Raw genomic sequence first — 22,060 nt, 5'->3', positions numbered from 1 at the left:
AAAAAAATACTAGGTGCGGAAAGGGGGGCAAAATGAACATTAGGCAAAATCACTGACAAATACGAGAGAAAAGATACTCCACTAGTTCCAGTAAAAAAGAAACCAGCAGAAACAGGGTTAATTCTAGCCTTATAAGGCTGTTCAGCAGCACTTCAACTGCACACAAATTAGAACAACCCTGGGAATCTATAAAGCTTGTTTTATTGCCAAGGACATGCAGCAAGAGCTGCATTTTGCTGTTGTAAACTATGCCTTATTTAAGACGTTTTAAAACAGAATGGACTTTTATATGATTTTTTTACTGCTGAATCGTCAACAGGTGGCATTCAGGGCAGCTTTGCACACCTAAATACAAGTTTTTACTGGCACGGCAGCTGAAGTTGATGCATCCATTAAGCGTGTGTCCGAGCAAGAACCAGCCTTCTGTTGTCTGGAGGAAAATCAGCTCTGGAAAAATGGAATTAAGGTAAAATAAAGTGTTTTGCAGTACACGGTTACCTGTAATGCTTATAATTGCTTGGCTTTTGGTGGCCTTTCAGATGCAATTAAAATCTGACCACAGCCCGACCTTTTAAAATCAATTGCTTAGACTGTTAACTTATCTTTTATTGTATTTAAAGCAGTTTTATTGCCGTAGTCAAAAATAAAAGGTTGTTACATAAGAGACAACAGTTCATGTCTGACTTCCATAGCTGCTTGAAACAAACATAAGACCTTCTTCAAATAAATATAATTCTGAATGGATATTTTAGCATAATGATTTACATTAGAAAAATGCTTCAAAACATTGCAAGAGCTACTGTGTAAATATGCCCATGGCATTAAGAAATAAAAGCTTTAGAACAGATCTATTTATTTAAGTATCTGCTAGCTCCTTCTGATGATTTGAATACATTTAAGCAAACTCTGAGCTGTATTTCTAACTGAAAATATCCTAACACTCCTAACTCTACTAGTGGTCTGCTCCTTTTTCTCCCTGAGGCTGCATATCAGCAGTGATTAAAATAACAAAAAAATGCATTAATTTCACTAGTAAACAATTTAACTTTTAACTATTTTTTAGCGTAATTTACATGAAGGTTTTGGTAGCAAGACAAAGATTAAAGCAATTCACAATGTGTATAGTTTCACACAAAATACCCTGGGTTATCATTTTCTTGCTGGTTTATTTGTTTGGGGTATCTTTTGTTTGTTTCTTTTACATAAACTTCCAACAATGTTTCAAGTCCATAGCATTCAACTTTTATAAACAAACAAATCTTATAACTGATCTTTTCCATCCCTATCCAGAAGTCAGTGCAATAGAATTAATCACAGAGAAAAGCAAATTGAGAATAATAACATTGGTGGCAATCGATACGCTGCTTGTATCATCTTCATTTCTAAAATCTGCCTTTTCCTTCCCACTGAAAGCAGAAAGAATCAGCTGCTTTTCATGTCCCTTGCCTTCTCAGACACTTACAAGCTGATAATGAAATATATATGTATGTATACATAAAAAGAAAGGTTTTCTTTGGTAGGCTAAACTCACCTAATTTTCTATATTTCTACCATTTCCAATACTGAATCCCTGAAGGGTACACAAGATTTTATCACATGTGTCCTCACAATATATTATCATCTAGAATAATACAAAGTTCTTTTAACTAAACCTATGTGTGTGTATATATACACATACAAACATGATGTTTCCTGTAGGGAACTGCAGCTTTATATGTTAAGTTTACAGAAGCATACGGTACGTGCTACAGTGCTGGACTGAGATTAATAGTTTTCCATTTGCAAATTGCAGGTCCAAGGATGTTCATTGAGTAATAAAAGAAAACAAATGGAGTTAAGAATCTACTGCCTCCCAACCTGCATGAAGAACCACTGTTAATGAAAAGCTTTTCTTAAAGAGGTCCAAGTACCATAATGGTAAAAAGATCACTACACGATCTTAAGGCATGTAGGAACTGCAAATTCTCTTATTTGTAATGTATATAGTGTCCTGTAAAAAAAGAAAAAAATATAAGAAATACACTATTTGTACTATTATGTTTCAGTCAACTTTAAGTCTGATTTGACTTCTAAAGAATTTTTATTCCCTACACAAAAGTGTACATCTTTTTTCATTCCAACCAAAATGCTTACTATGAACTTAGTTAATAACAATCAAAAAGAGGATTTTTTTGGCATTATCACCAAGCTGTGAGCACTAATACTTTTCTGCAGATATTTTAATCATGGAAACTTATTCTGCCTCAATATCACCTGTTCTATGTAATGGCACAACTTTTAACCTAAACGGATCACATCTGTGTAATGAAAGCATATCTTCTAGATTAGCTGATAAATCAGAACACCAACAATATGTTATTGGTCTCTTCTTATCATGTCTTTACACAATATTTCTTTTTCCTATTGGTTTTGTAGGAAACATTCTGATACTGGTTGTCAACATAAGCTTTCGTGAAAAAATGACCATTCCAGACCTATACTTCATAAATCTGGCAGTCGCTGATCTCATTTTAGTTGCCGATTCTCTCATTGAGGTTTTTAATCTTGATGAAAAGTATTATGATATCACTATTATTTGTACCTTTATGTCTTTGTTCCTTCAGATCAACATGTATAGCAGTATTTTCTTTCTGACGTGGATGAGTTTTGACAGATACATAGCACTGGCGAAAGTAATGAGGTCCAACATATTTCGCACTATGCAACACGCTAGATTAAGCTGTGGTCTCATATGGATGGCGTCTATCTCTGCAGCACTAGTTCCATTTACAGCCGTGCATTTACAACACACCGGAGAGGTCTATTTTTGTTTTGCAGATGTAAAAGAAATCCAGTGGCTAGAAATAACCTTGGGGTTTATTATCCCCTTCGTGATCATCGGTCTTTGTTACTCATTAATTGTTCGAGTTCTTATAAAAGCACACAAGCATAGGAGTCTTCGCCTGCGGCGACAAAAGGCTCTTCGAATGATTTTTGTTGTTGTCTTGGTTTTCTTTATCTGCTGGCTACCTGAAAATGTCTTCATTAGCGTTCAACTTCTTCAAAAGAAAAGCGAGTCTGTCTCTTCAAGCAGCCCATCCTTCAGACACGATTATCCTTTAACAGGACACATTGTGAACCTAGCAGCTTTTTCCAATAGCTGTTTGAACCCCTTAATTTACAGTTTTCTAGGGGAAACCTTCCGAGACAAACTGAGACTGTATATTGAACAGAAAACAAAAATGTCAACACTGCATCGCTTTTGTCAGGCTGCCTTAACGTCTGTCATTCCTGACAGTAATGAGCAATCAGAAGTCTGATTTAGTAGTAGTTGTATAAAACATATGACTGTGAAGTTGTGTAAATAGTGAACAAAATGCTTGCTACTAACAGAAAAAAAAGTATATTTGTGTGTGTATATATATATTGTATTGCTCTACTGAGTATATTCAAAATGTTTTTATGACAAGACTTTAATGTAGAAGAATATGTTTTAGTCAGATTTATATTTAATTATGAACAGGATTATTAAAAGCTGAGCACTGAGGAGCTTTACTTTGTATGATACATGTAAGAATGACAAAAGAGAAGAAAATTTTATCAAGTTAAGAAGACTCTAGATGTAACCTAATTATCAGAGATGCTACTTTGCTGGTGTATATGAGGCAATTCCACTGAAATAATGAATCTGCTGTAACAGTGAGGAAAAATCATTACAACATATTGATGTGGATATGCAGAAAATATTGATTTTTTTCATCCAAATATGTTAAGATAAATGACCTTGCTTAGAAGAACTACATAGTACTATTGTTACTGTATTCTAGCATGTCTTCCACGATTAACTTTTTTTAAATCTTAATATAATCTAGCACAGCGGTGACTTTTTGTCTCATAAATGTAATCTACTGTCTACATCAGTACTTGATCAAAACTGAAATAATCTGTAACTATATTGCTCATCTCAAAAAAACGACACAGAAGCAAAGCGTAATGCTTCATTCTGTCTTTTAAGGATTGCCCAAGACAATCTTTCCCAGGAGAGATACAATTGGGTCTTTTCTCAAAGCCGCCAGCGCGCACACATACATTCATATCTGCCCTCAGATTGAAATGCAAGTTGCACAAGAACTCTCGATGTTTATCAGGCCCATTCCGATTGCCAGAACAAAATGCTGTGGCTTTTTTAAAGTCATATTCTGCCAAAGAGTATAAAAATTGCTTATGAAAAAGACAGAAGCCTCAGTTTTTAGAAAGGAAGAATTGATGGAATGGGGAGCACGTTCAGCACTTTGTGTGCTGCCCATCCCACCTCCAGAAACTGGGGCTTTTCAGGATTTTGAGGCACATGTTGGTTGCTTTGTTCATTTGAAGATTAATTATGCTAAGAAAAAACCCCAAATGTTAGCACCAGGTACTTGAAAACAATAGTTTTTAATTTCTGCTGGAAAATAATTGGATTTTAAATCTGATTGATGTTTAGCACAGGGTACTGCTGGACTTGTTTAGAGGAAGATTTATAGGTCCTAGAGATTAGTGTGCAAGATCATTAAAACATCACTTGATGCATCTCTGAAGCGAACAAACTAATTTCACCTCAGTGCTCATTGACTTAAGCACCAGAATGCTACAGAGTAAGATGCTTTGTCCTATTTTCAAATGTCATCTATGAATTAATTAGCACACGAGTGGATTTTAAAGGCTTTTTAAACTTAAGACACTTGAAACAATGACTGAAGTTACTAAGCAATAAAGAAAACAGTGAAAACAATAATTCCAGTCATATTTCTCACGAAATACTTAGAGTTTCCTAGTGGAAGCTTTGGCCACAAAAGGCTTGACCTATAAACAGAAAGGCCACAAGACGATGGCTGAATTTGAAATAGATAGCTGGATATTCCTCCAACTGAAACAGGAACTGCAGGGTGGAGCTTTAGCAGCTGCTGACTCTTTAACTGCTAATCACAGTCTAAGGAAAAATGTCATTTAGTCACATCTTGCCCGCAGAACACCAAATATATCTTCTCTCAAGAAGGAAGTGAGCATTGCTGTTGCCTTCTTTGCAGGAGAGTTGCTAAACAACACTTAGCAAGAAAACTCACACCATTGTGCTACATCATTCATAGCCCTTTTTCCTCATCATTTCCACTTTTGTAGTTGGCCACGATTACTCGTATCCTATCGACTGCCAATGTACATGAATCACACCTTGAAAGACAGCTATTTCAGACAGCACAGAACCGAAGGAATGGGTAATTCTCTTACCCGAAGGAATGGGTAATTCTCTTAGCAATGCAATTCTAAAGTAAGACACATCTTCTGAGATTACAGCTACATTAGGTTTGTGTAATCTCAACACCTGCTATGAATAAATAACTTATTTGGGGTTACAGGAATACATTTTCCCAGCTGTAGTTGTTGCTTAATGTGGCTTTATAGGAATAAACTCCTTTATCCTCCTCCTCACTTCCAATATAGGAATCTGGGGTTTGGTCAAGGCTATGGTAGAAGCCCTTTCTTCACCACTGTACATAAATCGAGGAAGTGTCTTTGCTCAGAAGCTTCTAATAATAAACTGACAGTAATAGCAAACGTCTGCTCATACATACTACGAAACAGTTTGTTTCTTCATCATCATATTGAGTAACGTCCCGGCATCACATCTAGGAAGGATCATATTACTATAGTATGAAGAAAACAGTATTTACTCAACCTGAAACAACCTATAGCATGTTTAAAACCAAATACCAAATCTGAACAACCCGATGACTCTCCTACTGTTGTCATTTTGGCACAAGCTTATGAACTGTGCCCAAAATGACTTCAGTTAAAGGATGTGGTATGTTTAAATTTAAGTACTCTCCCAGGTAGAAAATGGCACACTGATTCCCAGATTTTTTTTTTTTTATTTGAACACTAACTATGTACAAAGGAATATTTACAGAAATGCTGTGTTTATACGTGTTTATATGCTCAGCATGCTTCCTGCAGCCCATCATCTTGCAATAACTGCTTACCATGGCTTATTCATGAACCAAAAAGACCTGTGCTTTATGTAGTTTTCTTTAAAATTAAAGAGCACAATTTTCAGTAAGCAAACCCTTTTCTGGAATGTAGGGGACATGAGCCGAAGAATTCTGATACAACTTTTTCACTTAACTTTTCTCTCTGGTCTCTGACAAATTGTTTAATTTAAGTAAAGGATTCTGTATGCTTTTCTAAAAAGCTAGACTGATCACAGCTATGAGGTTTAAAGCCCCGTTTACCACAGATGCTTACAATCTTTGCTATAACAGCCTATATCACGTCTCCAGACAAGAAGAGTATTAGGAAAAGCACACTGGGAAATAAAAACTAAAAAATCAAAAAAAAAAAAAACCTGATACCATTAACTGCTTTTGAAATATCTTAACACAGAAATATCCTGAATGCATCGATTGTTACTGAATATCTAGAAAGAAAATAAAACCTAACAGCACGACCTAGCACCAGTCTGAACCTGATGTGACTGAAAGCACTTCTTCCCTCAGCCGTGTAAAAAGATACCAGAAAAAAGTTATCCGAGACCATTTTGACTTAAGAGATGGTGTAACTTTCCATACAATAAATACTGTCTGTGGAGGCACAACACATCCACATCTAGAAAAAAAAAGTCAGTCTGAAGATGAAGTTTGATTAATTTATGAAAAGCTTTACATGCTCTAAGGGCATGTGACAGGGAATTTGAATCAACGAGTCAGGTGATCCCTGATTCTGTGTAAGACTGACATAATACAGGCAAAATGCAAGAAAAGTCACCCCGCCCTTCCCCTTTCGGCTCCACAAAAATTCAGAACATTAGCATTCCGAATAGGCAATCCACTAATTCCAAAAGAAACGCACTCTATAAAATAAGTTTAAAAAAAAAATCAGAATTCTTAAAATGTGGTTTCCTTCAATATTGTTTTTATCACATGAAAAAATTGCAGCTCATCTTAGATTTCCTAGTGCAATCTGGAATTTATATTACTAATTGAAAAGGGCTCATCTGGCATAGAAAATCCATTCTACTAAACTTACAAAGAGGCAGGCTTTCAAGAAAAAAAAACTGAGCAAAAAGTTTTAACAAGAAAATGCTTTTAGAATTTCAGACTAAGTACCTGTGTTTTAAACAGAATTCACAGGCTGTGCAGTGCAGGCTTTAATCTTTTTTCCAGCCATCAAGTTATGTTAGAAGCTAACTGAATTTTTCCCCATGTAGGGATTTGGCTGTATTCTGTCAGCTGTTTAATAAGATTGCATACGGGAAAAGGTTGTCCAGACAATTTTAAATGGTTAGGATTGTCACATAAAAATTTGTTAAAAAGTGGTTTACCTTAAGTAAAAGAATGTCAAGTTCAACCCTGATTATCATTTAATTCCATTTGAACTTGTTTCTGCCTAAGTAGGAAAAACAAGCCAGTGTATGAAGAAAGCAGGTTTGAATTTTAATAGCTATTCATGAAGGTGAACCAATGAATTAATTTGATTTTGATTGAAATACCAAAGATAAGGATCTGATTTTAATTTAAGGGAGAGCATCCTTCCATTCCACTCTAAAAGTCTTACTTTACCCATTCAGACCACCAGACAAATATCTAAAACTTTCATCAGAGAGGAGCATAGGGCCAAATTAATTGTTTGTTTCAATCAATTGAATTTGCGGTCGATCTTTGCAATAGACGTTTATGCTTACATAACCAATTCCATCTACAGCAGTCAATCGGTACACAGTTAGACCTACCCGTTCCTCATTCAGAGACTGTTGACATTAAGAAATTATTATTATTTTTATGTTCTGTTTAATAAATATCACCAATAAACCATTTCCACTTTGGAACAGCACTCCGTCTTTTTTACGTTACATCAGCAACAGCAGATTATAGAGAGTAAGTAATTTGTAAGACATACATACAGACCATCTTTTCTGTATACTTTTGAGCTCTGCTGTTGGGAGGTACATTGCAGTACATGCCCTGTGCTGTGTTTTAAAGAGAGGCACATTGGATTTGAAAATCTGAATTCCCTCAACATTTATAATTTGTCTTCAGCCGTATTGTCCAAACTATTTATTCCATACTGACATGATACACCGAACTTTAAGCCCTTGGCTTCTGACTTCCTTTTAGACTTCTATTCCATCACATAGCAGCATGACATAGCCAGAAGCTAAGAATAAACAGCTGCACACTGTGCCAGCCACCCAAGATGACAACAAAACAGAAATGCCTTCTCAGGACTCGAGACAGTGCATGATAAGCTCATTACTTTCAATTCAGATGCTACTTCCGTTACTTTACATACGTCCAGCGAATTCCACCACAAAACGTAAAGATGATAGTTTGAGTCTCGGAGTAACCGGTGTGTTTAGAATGGCTTTTGAAGTTTTTCAACCCTGATGATAAAACCATATTCAGGTTTACAACCTAGCTTCTCAAGGCGTTCAATTCATCTGCTACAGCTAGAGACAGAAGTTTAAGTTCTAAATTAGCAAATTACTGAATCGTTCACTACCAAAAAGTAAAACCTAACTTTTAAACTGTATCTACTCTAAATGGACATTTAATGCAGCAGGGTAAGCCTTTCTACAGCAGCAACTTTGCTTACAAGTCCAAACTCACTTGACCTACAAGCAAAATCACCAGCAAGGCTTAAGTTGTTTTCAAATCACATGGAATGTGTTTTCTGGAAGGACTTCAGAAAAACTTTGAAAAAAGACGTACTAGAGAAACAGGAAAAATATTAGAATATTGTTAAATTATCCTTAGAAACTGGATTTAAGGCTATTTTTACAGAAAGAGCTCAGTGGCAGAATTGCCCGATAGTGGTGGAGATAAATTTGTTTTCTGCCTCAGCAGCAGAAACATTTCCTTTCCTGGGGAATTGTCTCAATAGAAACAGTAATATCAAGATAAATAAAACTTTGTTCTTTTCATTCTCTCTCCATACAGAGAAAAGAGAAACAGCCTTTACCTGCCTATAGAAACCTTTTCACTCTTGTGTTCCAGTACTTAGTTATGAGTGAAGAAATTGAGACGGAAAACTGAGAGAAACCAAGGAAAGACCTCACTTAAACTTATGTGACGATATTCCAAACATCCATTCGAGTAGCAAGACAGGAAGAAGATACAGATAGTGATGCCTGTGGAAACTTATAAGCTTGATTGGCTTCCAAATACAAAGTCAGAAGAATTACTTCTGCTCTTAAAAGCTTAATACTCTTCGAACAGTAAGAAACACGACCTCTTCTTGATTCTCACTGATACTAAGCGAGTCCTTTTGTGTCTCGGCCATAAGATTTAATTACAATACCAATAGGATCAGGACGGTCAACCTTCCTATTTGAAGCCCAAACTAGACCATGACTTAATCTAGAGGAATCTTTACAAAGATACAATATTTCAAACGAAGCCCAGTAAACTTCTACCATGAAAACAAACAAACCCCCACAAGTTTCTTAACAATGCCTTTAGAAAAATCACAAAGCCACAGGCTCGGAGCTAAGAATAGCCATGAAAGATGGGACTTTCATAATAAAATAGGAAAAACTTGCCTATACTAAGGTAACTAGAAAAAAAAGAAACCGACCAACGAGGTAGACAAAGGCTCTAAAGTCTACTTGAGTCCACAAAAAGGCCATGACCTACTTCAATAAGTTTTGTGTTACAGTTTAGTGTAACAGTTCTGTAACCACCCAGTTATTCCTATTAACTCACTTGTAAAATAGCTCCCATTTATAATTCAGTACATAATATAAAGGTAGGATACTTATTAAAAGCATGTGTTTTCCTCAAATACTTAGATTTTCTATTCTTCTACCTAACCTTTCTGCTCCTTTTTAACCGATGCAGTTCTAAATATTTAATACATTCTCCGAACAGTTTTGATATGTTTCAAACCGTAAGATGGTCGGAACAGAGCTTTGTCTTCCCTTGTGTATATATATGCTGTTTGCAAAAGCCTGGTTTACAGATGCTAATTATTAAGATAATGCTGAGAAATTTAATAAAACATTGGTTGATGATCTTCTGTTTGATGTCCTACAGAAGTCTTGTGAGATTCAATTAGAAATAGGTAAATGCATTCAAAGACAGAGTCTGGTTATTTATGCAAGAGGTTCCCTTGTCAAATACCTTCATGCTTGTATCCTTGTTATTTCAGGCAGCTCCTGAAAGTCAAAAGATTAATGTTCTATTCTAATTACCTGTTGGATGTAACAGACAAGCATTTCACAAGTACTTCTTAATCTGCATGGCTTTGATCTAATACTCAAAAGCCATTTTATCTATGCTGTAATTTATTAATTAACGTACATAAATATACTCTAATCTTTTGTTTGGTTCATGGTACTGCATCTAAACACAAAAGGTATTCTGGAAGAGGACACTTCTAGTGAAATAATTCTCGTTTCTTGATCATACTGTGAAAACAGCTGTCCTCCTTTTATCTGCTAAAATATATTGTGGGGTTTTTTTTATTATTATTTTTAAATCTACTCTGTCAACACACAATACTCTGTATTTTATAAAAATCCTTAAACCAGAGTCCCATGTTGTTTAAAAAAAAAAAAGCATTCTGTCAGGCACAGAGAAAACTGCTGCTTTTTAGAATAAATATATTTTAAATACCCAAATCTGTGACATTTTAGGGGGTTTGAACAAATTCACATTAAAATAGTGCCAAGAGCAATAAAAAGGAAGTAACAAATCCACAAGAATCAGGCTTACATTAATACATTACAACTGTTCAGGCTTCCAAGTTTCAAGCCCTGTCAAGAACAGCTGCCTTCAAATGCCCATTTCTCTGCTCATCATCCTATATCAGACTGTAGCAAACGTTTATCCTTTCAAGCTTACAACTTAATTTCTTGCCAAGTGGAATGCGTTTTGTGAATTCAAACACGTAATGGGACTTTTTTTTATTTTGAACTGAAGTTATACATATTTTGAGGTTTTGTGCCAAGTTTTATACGTTGAGCAGTTTGGGCCTTTTCCCTCAATTTTCATTTCTGATGCTGCTCTTTATGATGAGTTAAAAGCCATTAAGACAGAAGCAGAGAAAGATCAGAATTGATGAAAAGGGCAGAAAACAGTGTTCTTACTGGACTGGAGCTGGGTTACACATAGGCAAGTATTCTTCTCCTCCTTACTTCAATAACTGCTCGGACATCGTTACTCAACAAATTCAGCCCCCAAGTGGGAATCCTGTGCTGAACTTCAATTTTGTGAAGATATTTGCAGCTAAGTAATGAAGTAAGGATTTATACTGGAAACCTAACAAGAACTGTCAAGGAAGATCTCACCACTAAGAATGAGAGCTGTGAGGAAACGTCAAGTACGTGCCCCAAGAAGAGATGGAAGAAGTTCTCTTAATAGCAAAGAGGGGACACTTGTGTCTCACCACCAAACTCCTCATCACTTTAACACCCTGGCTATATTAATAAAAATAAGGAATTAATTCCGAATATATACAGATTAAGGCAAATACCCGGAATTAGCATGAAACTCTTGCTGGTTAATATGTAAAGAAGAATGCACAATCCTTTTAAACAAAAGTAAGAAATGCACCACATATTGTTTATACCAAACACAGTTGGGGACGTGAGCCTTTTGCCTGGGAAAACCATCTTCAAAGTAGCAACTGTTTTCCCAGCTGTGAATACTCTTTCCTGGGAAATCTATTCCTACCATTACAAAAATAATTTTCAAAGGAATGTAAAATTATTCAGCCTAATCTATGCAGATCCATATTTCAAACGCTATTTTGTACCTTTTTAGACGCACTTGTTTACAAAAGGCCTGCTATTTGCTATAAACACGACACAGCGACACAATCAAATTTACCTCTTTTAAAAAATAAATGCATTGTTAATTTAATAAAATAATTGAAAGCAACTCTCTCAATATTCTGATAAAAAGTATTAGCAGGAAACAAATGTTTCAGTCCCATCAGCAACTGCCCTCAAAGTTTGGGTGCTTTTTTTCCTCTTTTCTTTTTCCTAATTTGAGAAATATTGAATAAATGACAAAGCAGACAAACCAAGTAAGGTGCACACAGTAAGTCACAAATGCCAAATGGGTTTATAGATTTGTAATTCTTCCGGCTATCCAAAGGCCATCGCACCGCAAGGCAATAAGCAGCCAGTGGGCCAAAATTGTCTCTTTGTGCACGTAAAACATGAATGAACATTCAACTGAAAGGCAACCCAAAGAGAAACAGGCCAAATATCTCAATTTACAGACTGGCCAAAACCAACAGCCGAGTAAGAGCACACCAATATCCATACTGACATTTAACTTCTCCATTTTGAGAAATAGCCATCACTCCGTCTTTATCACCAGAAAACCACAAACTGCTGATGTATCCTTACATCGAGGTGTGGGGGGAGACAAAGGGATGGGGGGGAAGATGAAAGATTATGTCATCTTCTCTTCATAACATGGAAAAAACTCTATTTGCATATTAGAGATACTTGTAAAACGATCCAAAAAAAAAAAAAAACCAAACCAACACAAGACAAGCTTTTTATTTTAGGAGGTTATGCTTAATAAAATTAACATTTGGAATTTGTTTTCCTTTTTTTTCAATATGCAAGACTGATTTTCCACGTATTTCTTAAAACAAGTTAATAACCCCAGATAACACTAATGCATACAACAGACAACTAAGCTAGTAAAGCAAAACTGGAACTGCAAAGCAAGGACTTTTTGGATATATTTTTAAAGTACATCTTTTTATATAGATAAAAGACATATTTTTTAAGATACATCTAATACCAGTTGCCTGATAATCAGAAGAAAATCCTGCAGCTTCACACAAAGTTGTAACTTCATGGCATTATTACAGATAATACAAAACAAGTTATTTTGATGGTTACAAGATAAGTTCCTCGTTAATTAAAAAAATAAATTAATGGAACAATGAGACATTACTGAGTTTGTTTGCAAATCATCCACAACTCATTATTTCAACAACAGGCTTCGGTATGAATTAGTGGGTTGTCAAATAAATAAATACACTTTCCAATGATAGTTTTATAGTATCTGCTTGACAGGTTTTGTAGCATTAATGCCTGGTTTGCATTCGTTAACCATTTGAATGACTACTCCAGTTACCCGATTACAAACAGCATTCGGGATAGTATCAACGTAGCATTCCAGCTATTCCACCAAGCTCTACAGCTTAAACATCATTTTTTGTGGTTTGCTTTATTGTACTACTAACTTAATAATTCCTTATTGGCCTTTATAATAACCTCCAAAAAGCTGAACAGAAAAACCCTTTCCCTCCTAATTTTGCCATTTTCCATTTAGTAAACAGATGTTAATGTTTGGGCACCTGCACCATAGCCCTCTGATGAAAGAAACACCACGAGCTACTTGTTTATTTGCCACTGTTTGTACTATCTGTATGGAATCTCAAAAATCAAATTCCTTTCCCACTGATTTTGCCTTTAGCTGGGGAAAATGTTGATTCTTCCTCCCCCAACCATTTGCAGTGCTGAAGAGAACAAGGAGCGTACAAGGAAACACCCACTGATGATATGAGCATTACCTAAAGTACCCTTCAACCACAAACAACACGATTGGATTTATAAAGACCGATTGCCTCTTAGTCACTGCAATTTTCCTTAAAGTTACAATGTTTACTAGACTAAATTGGGAAGGAACATGACATTAATATTGTTTTCTAAGGATTATGAATTTTGAGTCTTGCCTAATAGATGTCCAGCTCTGGATGAATTACTTACTGTTCTGTAGGAAGCCTGCAGCTCAGCAAACAGCACTGCAAAAAGAAGATCTACCCTTAAATCACAGTGTCAAAAGATGCTTTTGATACTGTAAGGTCATTCTGGGTAGAACTCAAATAGCCTTCGTAAACAAAACAACCACAACATGTTGTTCCCTACGTACAGTGTTGTAAGTGTCCATACTGCTGTTCCGATAAACTTCGTGGCACTAAGTCAGCTGAAATTTTGAAGGATGAAGAAATCCACAAACAGAAGCAAGACATGGGTCGTTGCAAACAAGCACTTCTAATGCTTCTGTTATTTCAAGGCGACATGTTAACTATATTGTAAATATTTTTTTTAGACGACTGAAACAAAATTTGTCCCAGATAAGGTCCAGCAGAAAGTTTTTATTTAAGAAGCCAATATCTAACTTCAGAGCACCAGTCTAGATGGCACATGTTAAATCTCTTTTCTTTCTGCCTATGTTATGTGACAAGTCAAAAGACTGATATCCAACTATAGCGAGTTTTAACATACGAGTGTGTTGATAAACTATAAAATCATTAAAAAGCAAGTAAAACTAATGTCCAAGCATTTAGGGGGGGTGGAAAAAAAATCAATGTTTAAAATGTGGGGTTTATTGCCAACTAGCTAAATAAAACAGTAACACTATGAAAGTCTGTCAGACAAAACAAGAGGCTGAATTAAGTTTAAAAACTTGAACTGCTCAGTGGCACTAAAGATGTGTCATTTGGAGCTGTGTGGTTCTAAGATCATTCATGAAAACATTTATATTGGTCTTGCTCATTAGCTCGTTGCTATTTAATGTAAACAGAATAAATTGATTAGATTAAAATCGATAAAACATCAAGATTACTCTGAAAGGTCAAGTTGTTCCTAAAAAAACTGCTTTAGTCTGAGGCTGCTAGGAATTTCTGAAACAAATTTCATGAAGGAATGATCAATGTGAACTAAATCCAGTCACTTAAGACACATTTCGACTTGTCTGCCTGCAGCTCTGTAACAAAATCAATTAGAGATTTACATTTTTCCACTTTGCAGACTCAAATTGCAGACTCGAAGAGAAAAAAAAGCAAATCACAGAAAAGTAAAGTGACTTAATGAACCAGTGAAACCTGTCTGCATCTAAAGCAACGGGGTATATAGTTATCTTTTGACTTCTTTCCATCACACATTTAACTCCTTAGGAGAAACTGGAGTCTACCCATCCTTAAAGAATACCAAAGAAGTTTTCTTTAATTCAGATACTGCCTTAAAAGTCAATCACAGCTCATCAGAATCCAGTCATCATGACTCAGGAACTGCTGTTAGTCTGTCCAGGTCTCGGCTTATCTTAAAGTAACAGAAATAAAATTAAAGGAAGCATCGCTGCAGTATTAACACTCCCAGCAGATGCCTTAAGTTTTGTTTCCAATTTCTTCTTTGGCACCATCCTGACTGAGCACATCACTGCAGCCTCAGAGTTCCTCCTGATCCTCCTGTACACACAAAACAATTTTACCTCGTTTTCTACTATGTTTTCCACGCTGACAAGACTGGATAACCAAAAACATTTTAAAGCCACTACGACTTAACCAAGTGCTGCACACAAAGCTGGGAGTACACATTCTGAGTAATAACCAAACTGCTGAGCAGCCAACTTCCATTAACCGTTTCTGAAGTTGTTTAACATCTGCCTAACACTTTTCATTCTCAACAGCCATTTCCAACAAAAAAATGTGGTCAACTAACTCACGCTTTCCTACTACCAACAGTCACAGTTTATAAAGGTGACGCCAAAAAAGGGCTTTTCATAGAGTTTATATGGTATTCCCTAAACCTTACACTATATACACGTTTAAGCAACTCACTGACACCAACTTTCATAATTCTAAGAACCGTTGTGCCTAGTGGCATTCCCTAAGAGTATTAATGATTCCTCTTTCCATTTAATATTTTGCTCTTCCTTTCACAGTCCGACAGTCTGCAGGACCAACAAAATCAGTTTAATTTGCGGGTTTTCTAACAGTTTATCACTGGAAATCACACGGTCCAAAAATGCCCTGCTTGCCAGGAGTTTGAAGCCCACTTTGGATTTTTTTCCACTTTTACGTGAAATTATACAGATTGTCACAGGCAATAACATTTTAATTTTGGACATTTCAATTTCACACTGTTTTACCCACGGAATGTATTTTCACTCTAGTTGAATTATAGTACTGTAAATCTAAAGTCTATAACACACACCCTACAAAGGAAAGGGGAAACATTCCCTCTTACTAAGCGATAAATACTATATTTTCTGGTTTTGCTTTGATATAGACAAAGATGCAATCTTTCCCTACTTTACTGAGAAACATTCTGATGAGTCAAAACCTACAACAGTTTACAGACCTCTGAATAGCTACCGCCAACAGGTTGGCTTTTCTTATATTTAGCTTCACAAACTCCAAATGTAATAGCCAGAGACACATATGGGTACAAAAGCTCTCAAAAACTATTTTTGCCAATGAGCTTGAATAAAGTCTAATAACCAAATAAGAAGTACCATATTTATTTATATGATTTCTACTTATCTCATGATAAACAAAGCAACAAGCAGCTTTTACATCTATTTTATGTTAGGCCAGGGAACATAAGTATCTTTATGACCGTGACTTAATATCATGAAGAATTCCTGAGAAAAAAAAACCTTTGCCTTTCCTTCTCCACTTCGACAGTACCAAACCACTTCATATTTCTTTCATCCACGTTCTACAGTAAATACTCAGAAGCGAATTAAAATGCCCTGTTTACATATCATTTCCATGACAAAAAAACCTTCCAACTCAAGGTTCCCTCTTAAATACCATCTACATACTGTTAATTTCATCCTCATAAAATTCATAAAATGTGCGGTAATACAAAGAGACTGCTGACACCTTCTGGCCACTCGAGATCCTCTCTAAAAATCAAGAGGATTTCCAAGAAAACATCTTTCATGGTTTTCTAACTGCTCAGGATCACAGGAAGACTTAAGCTATGCCTGTATTGCCATATGACAGTTGCTGAAAGCCATTGGTTCGCCTTTCACCCACATTCTCTTACCCATTCTTTGTCTTTGACAGAAGCATCCAAAACAAAACCGAGATCACATACTCCAACCAATACAACCATATCCAGATTTCGTTTATTTTCTCCTTTTAACTTTCACTCTAGGTATATTGCATCCAAGGAATCACTGCAGTTGAATCAAACAGCGCATCCAGATTCAGTACTCAATCTCTAAGCCATCACATCAGAGGTAACAACACATCGACATCTTGAATTAAACAGTCAAAACTGCGAGAACTTACCTGCAGATTTTGTTTCTTTTTCTTTGGTTCAGTTTCCGATTCCAGCTCTGCCTTCTGGACCACATGTTGCTTTGCCTTTTTTCTTTTTTCCGCCTTCTTTTCTTCCTTTTCCACCTTCTTTTCTTTCTTTTCCACCTTCTTTTCTTTCTTTTCCACCTTCTTTTCCACCTTCTTTTCCAGATTCATTTTTGGCATTCTAAAACGGAACTAGTCTGTAATCAAAACCACCAAACTACAGTTAGAATTTTTTTTATATATTAAGCATCAGTCTCATATAGAGACAGTTATGCTGTAACTGCACTAGACAAGAATTATTTATGACTACTTAACTATGAAATGTATATCTGTGCTGAATTTTGATCCATTTTGGAGAATCTTCATCACATTTCTTTCAGATGTACGTTCTAGTTAAGCTACCGTAAAACTAGATCATTCTCTTCTAGAAAACTGACAGCCTGTTGTCCTCTCAGCCCCAACGCGCCACTGATCCTCCTGGTAGCAATCCCCCCTACCTGCTGCCATGCTTCCTGCAGGTTATGACACACTACGCTTAACGGTTTGATCGATTGTCTACCTTGGATAATGGCAATGGGGCCTCTCTCCTCTCAAAATACACGGATGCAACCGCTGGCATCTTATTCATACACACCATGAGCAAAAAGATTATTAAGCAGATAGTTTAAACTTCTGTTTAAAGCAGATAGTTTAAACCACTTCTGTTTAAGCCACAAGTTTTCCTGTGTTCCTACGGATTAATGTGGAAAAAAAAAACTACACTTAAAGAATTCTGTCTCACAAGTTTTCTCTCTCATTTTACACTGACGTAACAGCAAGGGTGAGCAGGAACTGCAGAAAACCTGGTTCTGACACCACGTCCAGATGTAACTGCCATGATCTCTGAGGGAAAATCTTGTGAGAAACACTTATTCACTGGTAAAATATTGAAAAGGACAAAGTCTTCTAAGCAAAGACAATAATATTTTTATTTTACAACTCAGCGCTGAATTGGATGCACTTCCAGAAAAGGCATATCAGCTTATAAAAGCAGTGAGTATATACGCTAGTTTTAAACAAAGAACTGTGTAAGTCCTCAAAGAATAATTTTGGGTTTTTTAGGTTATCCAATCACATCTGGAGACTCCCTTCAGGTGACCACATGACCTAAAACAGCAACATCTTACAAGACAACTAAGCATACCAATAAATTCTTGCAACTCTAAGAGAGTGTTTATTCTTCCAAGTTATTTATCCACGTCTGGAGATTGTCTGCATATTATTTGTTGATACAAAACAGATTTATAGGACAAGATAACTAAACCAGCTACAGCAAAACTTATCAATTAATTCTCATTATCTGATTTTAGCAGCTTCCATCAGCTGCCCCAACGCAGCCCCTGCCTGCGTAACAGCACAAACCCATGGCTCAGGCACAAATCTTGTGCTGGGCTCAGGCTCAAACTTTAGGCTGAGCCCTGGGCCTCTAGGCTCAGGCTCAAGCTCTAGGCTCAGCCCCAAGGCAGCTCAGGCTCAAGCTCTAGGCTCAGCCCCGGGGCTCTGTAGGCTCAGGCTCAAGCTCTAGGCTCAGCCCCAAGGCAGCTCAGGCTCGAGCTCTAGGCTCAGCCCCGGGGCTCTGTAGGCTCAGGCTCGAGCTCTAGGCTCAGCCCCGGGGCTCTGTAGGCTCAGGCTCGAGCTCTAGGCTCAGCCCCGGGGCTCTCTAGGCTCAGGCTCGAGCTCTAGGCTCAGCCCCGGGGCTCTGTAGGCTCAGGCTCGAGCTCTAGGCTCAGCCCCGGGGCTCTGTAGGCTCAGGCTCGAGCTCTAGGCTCAGCCCCGGGGCTCTCTAGGCTCAGGCTCGAGCTCTAGGCTCAGCCCCGGGGCTCTCTAGGCTCAGGCTCGAGCTCTAGGCTCAGCCCCGGGGCTCTCTAGGCTCAGGCTCGAGCTCTAGGCTCAGCCCCGGGGCTCTCTAGGCTCAGGCTCGAGCTCTAGGCTCAGCCCCGGGGCTCTCTAGGCTCAGGCTCGAGCTCTAGGCTCAGCCCCGGGGTTCTCTAGGCTCAGGCTCGAGCTCTAGGCTCAGCCCCGGGGCTCTCTAGGCTCAGGCTCGAGCTCTAGGCTCAGCCCCGGGGCTCTCTAGGCTCAGGCTCGAGCTCTAGGCTCAGCCCCGGGGCTCTCTAGGCTCAGGCTCCGGGCTCAGGCTCCGGGCTCAGGCTCCGGGCTCAGGCTCCGGGCTCAGGCCCCACCCACCCGCAGCCCCCGGCGCACCCCGGCACCCAGCGGCAGTCCCCGAGCTGGGGGCACAGTGCTCGCACCTCCCGGCACGCACCTCTCGGTCCCGCCTCCTCCGGACATTTAAGTGAGCCCCACGCTTGGCGCCGCCGCCCGCCCCGTCCCTGCCATTGGCTGCGGGGAGAGAACGGAGGCGTCTGGTTGGCCCCGGCGCTGCCGATCCGCCCGGCGGCCAATGGGGAGCCGCGCGAGGGCTGAGAGGGCCCACGTGGAGCGCGTGTGCCGAGAGCGCGGCCGGCGCGCGGCCTCTGACGTCATCTCCCCGCGCCGGGCCCCGCCCCTGAGGCCCCGCCCCCGGAACCGGGGGATCTGCGAGGGGGCGGCAGAGGCCGGACGGCGTGACAGGGACCCGTCGGGCCGGGCTGACCGGGGCTCCTGTGCGCCCTGATGGGGATCCATCTGGGCACAGCTGACCAAGATCTGTCTGCATCCTCATGGGGATTTATCTGGGCATTAACCAACAGAGATCCACCCACGCTCTGATAGGGATCCATCTGGGCCTGGCTGAGCAGGATCCATCTGCACTCTGACGGGGATCCGTCTGGGCACAGCTGACAGAAATCTGTCTGGGCATTAACGACCAGAGATCCACCCACACTCTGACATGGATCCACCCAGGCCTGGCTGACCAAGATCCATCTGCACCCTGACAGGGACCCACCCAGGCCTGGTAACCAAGATCTATATGCAACCTGACAAGAATCCATCTGGGCATTAACTGACAGAAATCCACCCACACCCTGACCAGGGCCTGGCAGCACCCACCCCACTGCTCCCCACACGAGCCGGGTGCTGCTGGCCATGGCAAGCCAGCCTATCTGCCCACAAGTGCCACACAGGGAGATATGTGATAGTGATTCCTTTTAACCAGCATATCCTAAAGGCTCCCACACAGGGAGATGTGTGATAGTGATTCCTTTTAACCAGCATATCCTAAAGGCTCTGTGTCTGAGACAGCGTTCTCTGTTGTGCTGATCAGGTTTCGGGGAATGTGCCAGGAAGAGGCAAACACTACAATTTGTGTGGATGAGAAAACATCTCCAAGGGTATGGTTTCCCGGGAACAAATTGGTTTCCATGTTTTCATTTTCTATAAATACCATGTGCACAAACATTTCCATTTCCCCCTGACAATTTAAGGGTAAGAATATTTACCAAAAACAAACACATAGCTAGAGCATTTTTTTCATGGTGACCTGAAACGGGGGTTGTTTGCACTTGCTTGGATCCCTGTAGCAGCTGAGATGCTGGCTAGGGTAGCAGAGGCTGGTGACAAGAGCTCCCTATACTACTACAGGAACTGATGGAAAGAAAGAAACTTCTGCCACCTTCTCCTGCCTAAGCCAAGGTCACATCTGCTGCTCCTTATTTCCATCTCCTCCTCACACCACGGGTGGCAGTCCTGTCCCCTAATCATCACTTAGCTGGGCAGAGCCTTTTGTCTCTGTTTTGTGTCCTCCACCATGGTCAGTACCTGCTGCTGCTCTCTACAAGAAACCCTTCCAGTGGGGCATTCAGCATCCTCTGGGAATGTGTGACCAGTTATCTATTATACAGAAAGTTTACAGAAGTCCTAGTAGTGTAGGAATGCACTAGGGCTGAGCTACAGCATTAGAGTACACAGGAAAATCAGTAAGCAGTGGTATCTAAAATTAGAGCTGTAATTTAAGCATTTCTTCCAATGTGAATAGGGAAAGCGTGTTTTCTGTTTAGACTTCCTAAATTAATGATCGCTTTACTACATAACCTATTGTGACATCCTGTGGTTAAACACAGTATTACAGATACTGACAAATCACAATTTTGCCCACACAATTGCATAAGATTAGACCATATGGAATTAGCAGTGATAACTCGTACCTCCCAGCTTTCCATATAGCTTTGATCATTCCCCAACTTCTCCTGGATAAGAAAAAAAAGCACATTGGGCCAAACACAAATACAATAGCACACATTTGTCTGCGTGTGTGTGTTTGCCAGAAACTACACGATCTCTGCCATTTCTGACAAAAGGCCTGCTACTCAGTATGTTGATTGTTTCCGAGCTATACATGCAAAGAACCATAAATCCACCTTTCCTCTTTAGGCAGCATTTGTACTCTAAGGATTAAGCCTCTTCAAAGAAAGACAAGAGGCACACCCCAGTCTCTGCCCAACTGCAGTACACCTCAAGGTTGTATAAAGCATATGCATTAACTGCACTTAGGCTCACATCTCTCATAGTATTAAATATTATTTTTTCCCAGGTCAAAGAACGCAGCGTTCTCTGCTATGCAAACTGCTCATCCTCCCACCTCAGCAGAACAGCATTGGGCACTCATAGCTGCAGGTGATAAAGGGGACTGCAATTACCCTTCAGTTAGTCCTATGCCAACACTCCAGCCCACCAGCCCCAGTGTGCAGAGGAATGGCTCCAATGACACATGAAATTGAGGTCTTGACCTCCTGACATCATCAGTAAGCCTTGGCATTTGTCTCACAATTAGTTGGATGAGAGGTCTACTTAGATCCCAGCTGAGGAATTAGCATTGTTCATTAACGGCACATTTCCATTTCATCAGCCTGCAATATTTCAGGCCTCAAGCTAAGCAGCTGGATATTCATGCAGTTTTAAAGAGCCCAGAGAGCTGATCAAGATAATAGACAGAGCATGTCTGTTATGTCTTCACTTGTTTAAGCTTTTCAGGAAGCCAGCAAGAATAACCTCCCCAGACAAT

The 22,060-nt window shown here is 39.1% G+C and overlaps 2 protein-coding genes across 3 annotated transcripts in view; one reads left to right on the top strand and one right to left on the bottom strand.

Annotated features, from left to right (window-relative positions):
* C15H7orf50 (chromosome 15 C7orf50 homolog) overlaps window positions 1-19,780 on the bottom strand; it is a 131,182-nt gene extending 111,402 nt beyond the window's left edge. Inside the window, exons 1-2 of the mRNA XM_054080904.1 lie at window positions 19,382-19,780; window positions 17,065-17,271 (exon numbers count right to left, since the gene is read on the bottom strand). Coding sequence (XP_053936879.1) covers window positions 17,065-17,271; window positions 19,382-19,780 — 606 coding nt within the window. The remainder of the gene's footprint in view (window positions 1-17,064; window positions 17,272-19,381) is intronic.
* Window positions 152-8,408, top strand: GPER1 (G protein-coupled estrogen receptor 1). 2 transcript variants are annotated; one of them, XM_054080974.1, is made up of 3 exons: window positions 152-466; window positions 1,793-1,917; window positions 2,416-8,408. In XM_054080974.1, exon 3 carries the CDS (start codon window positions 2,460-2,462, stop codon window positions 3,297-3,299), a length of 840 nt encoding a protein of 279 aa, XP_053936949.1. In that variant the 5' UTR covers window positions 152-466; window positions 1,793-1,917; window positions 2,416-2,459; the 3' UTR covers window positions 3,300-8,408. The 2 variants fall into 2 exon arrangements, with proteins under 2 accessions (XP_053936949.1, XP_053936948.1); XM_054080973.1 differs by having other exon boundaries at window positions 1,793-8,408.
* Window positions 19,781-22,060: the final 2,280 nt, after the last annotated feature.

This window comes from Cuculus canorus, chromosome 15 (assembly GCF_017976375.1).
Source record: "Cuculus canorus isolate bCucCan1 chromosome 15, bCucCan1.pri, whole genome shotgun sequence".
In the NCBI taxonomy this organism is placed as follows: Eukaryota; Metazoa; Chordata; class Aves; order Cuculiformes; family Cuculidae; genus Cuculus; species Cuculus canorus.
Note: the sequence above shows the minus strand (reverse complement) of the source record. Positions and strands in the feature narration are given on the sequence as shown.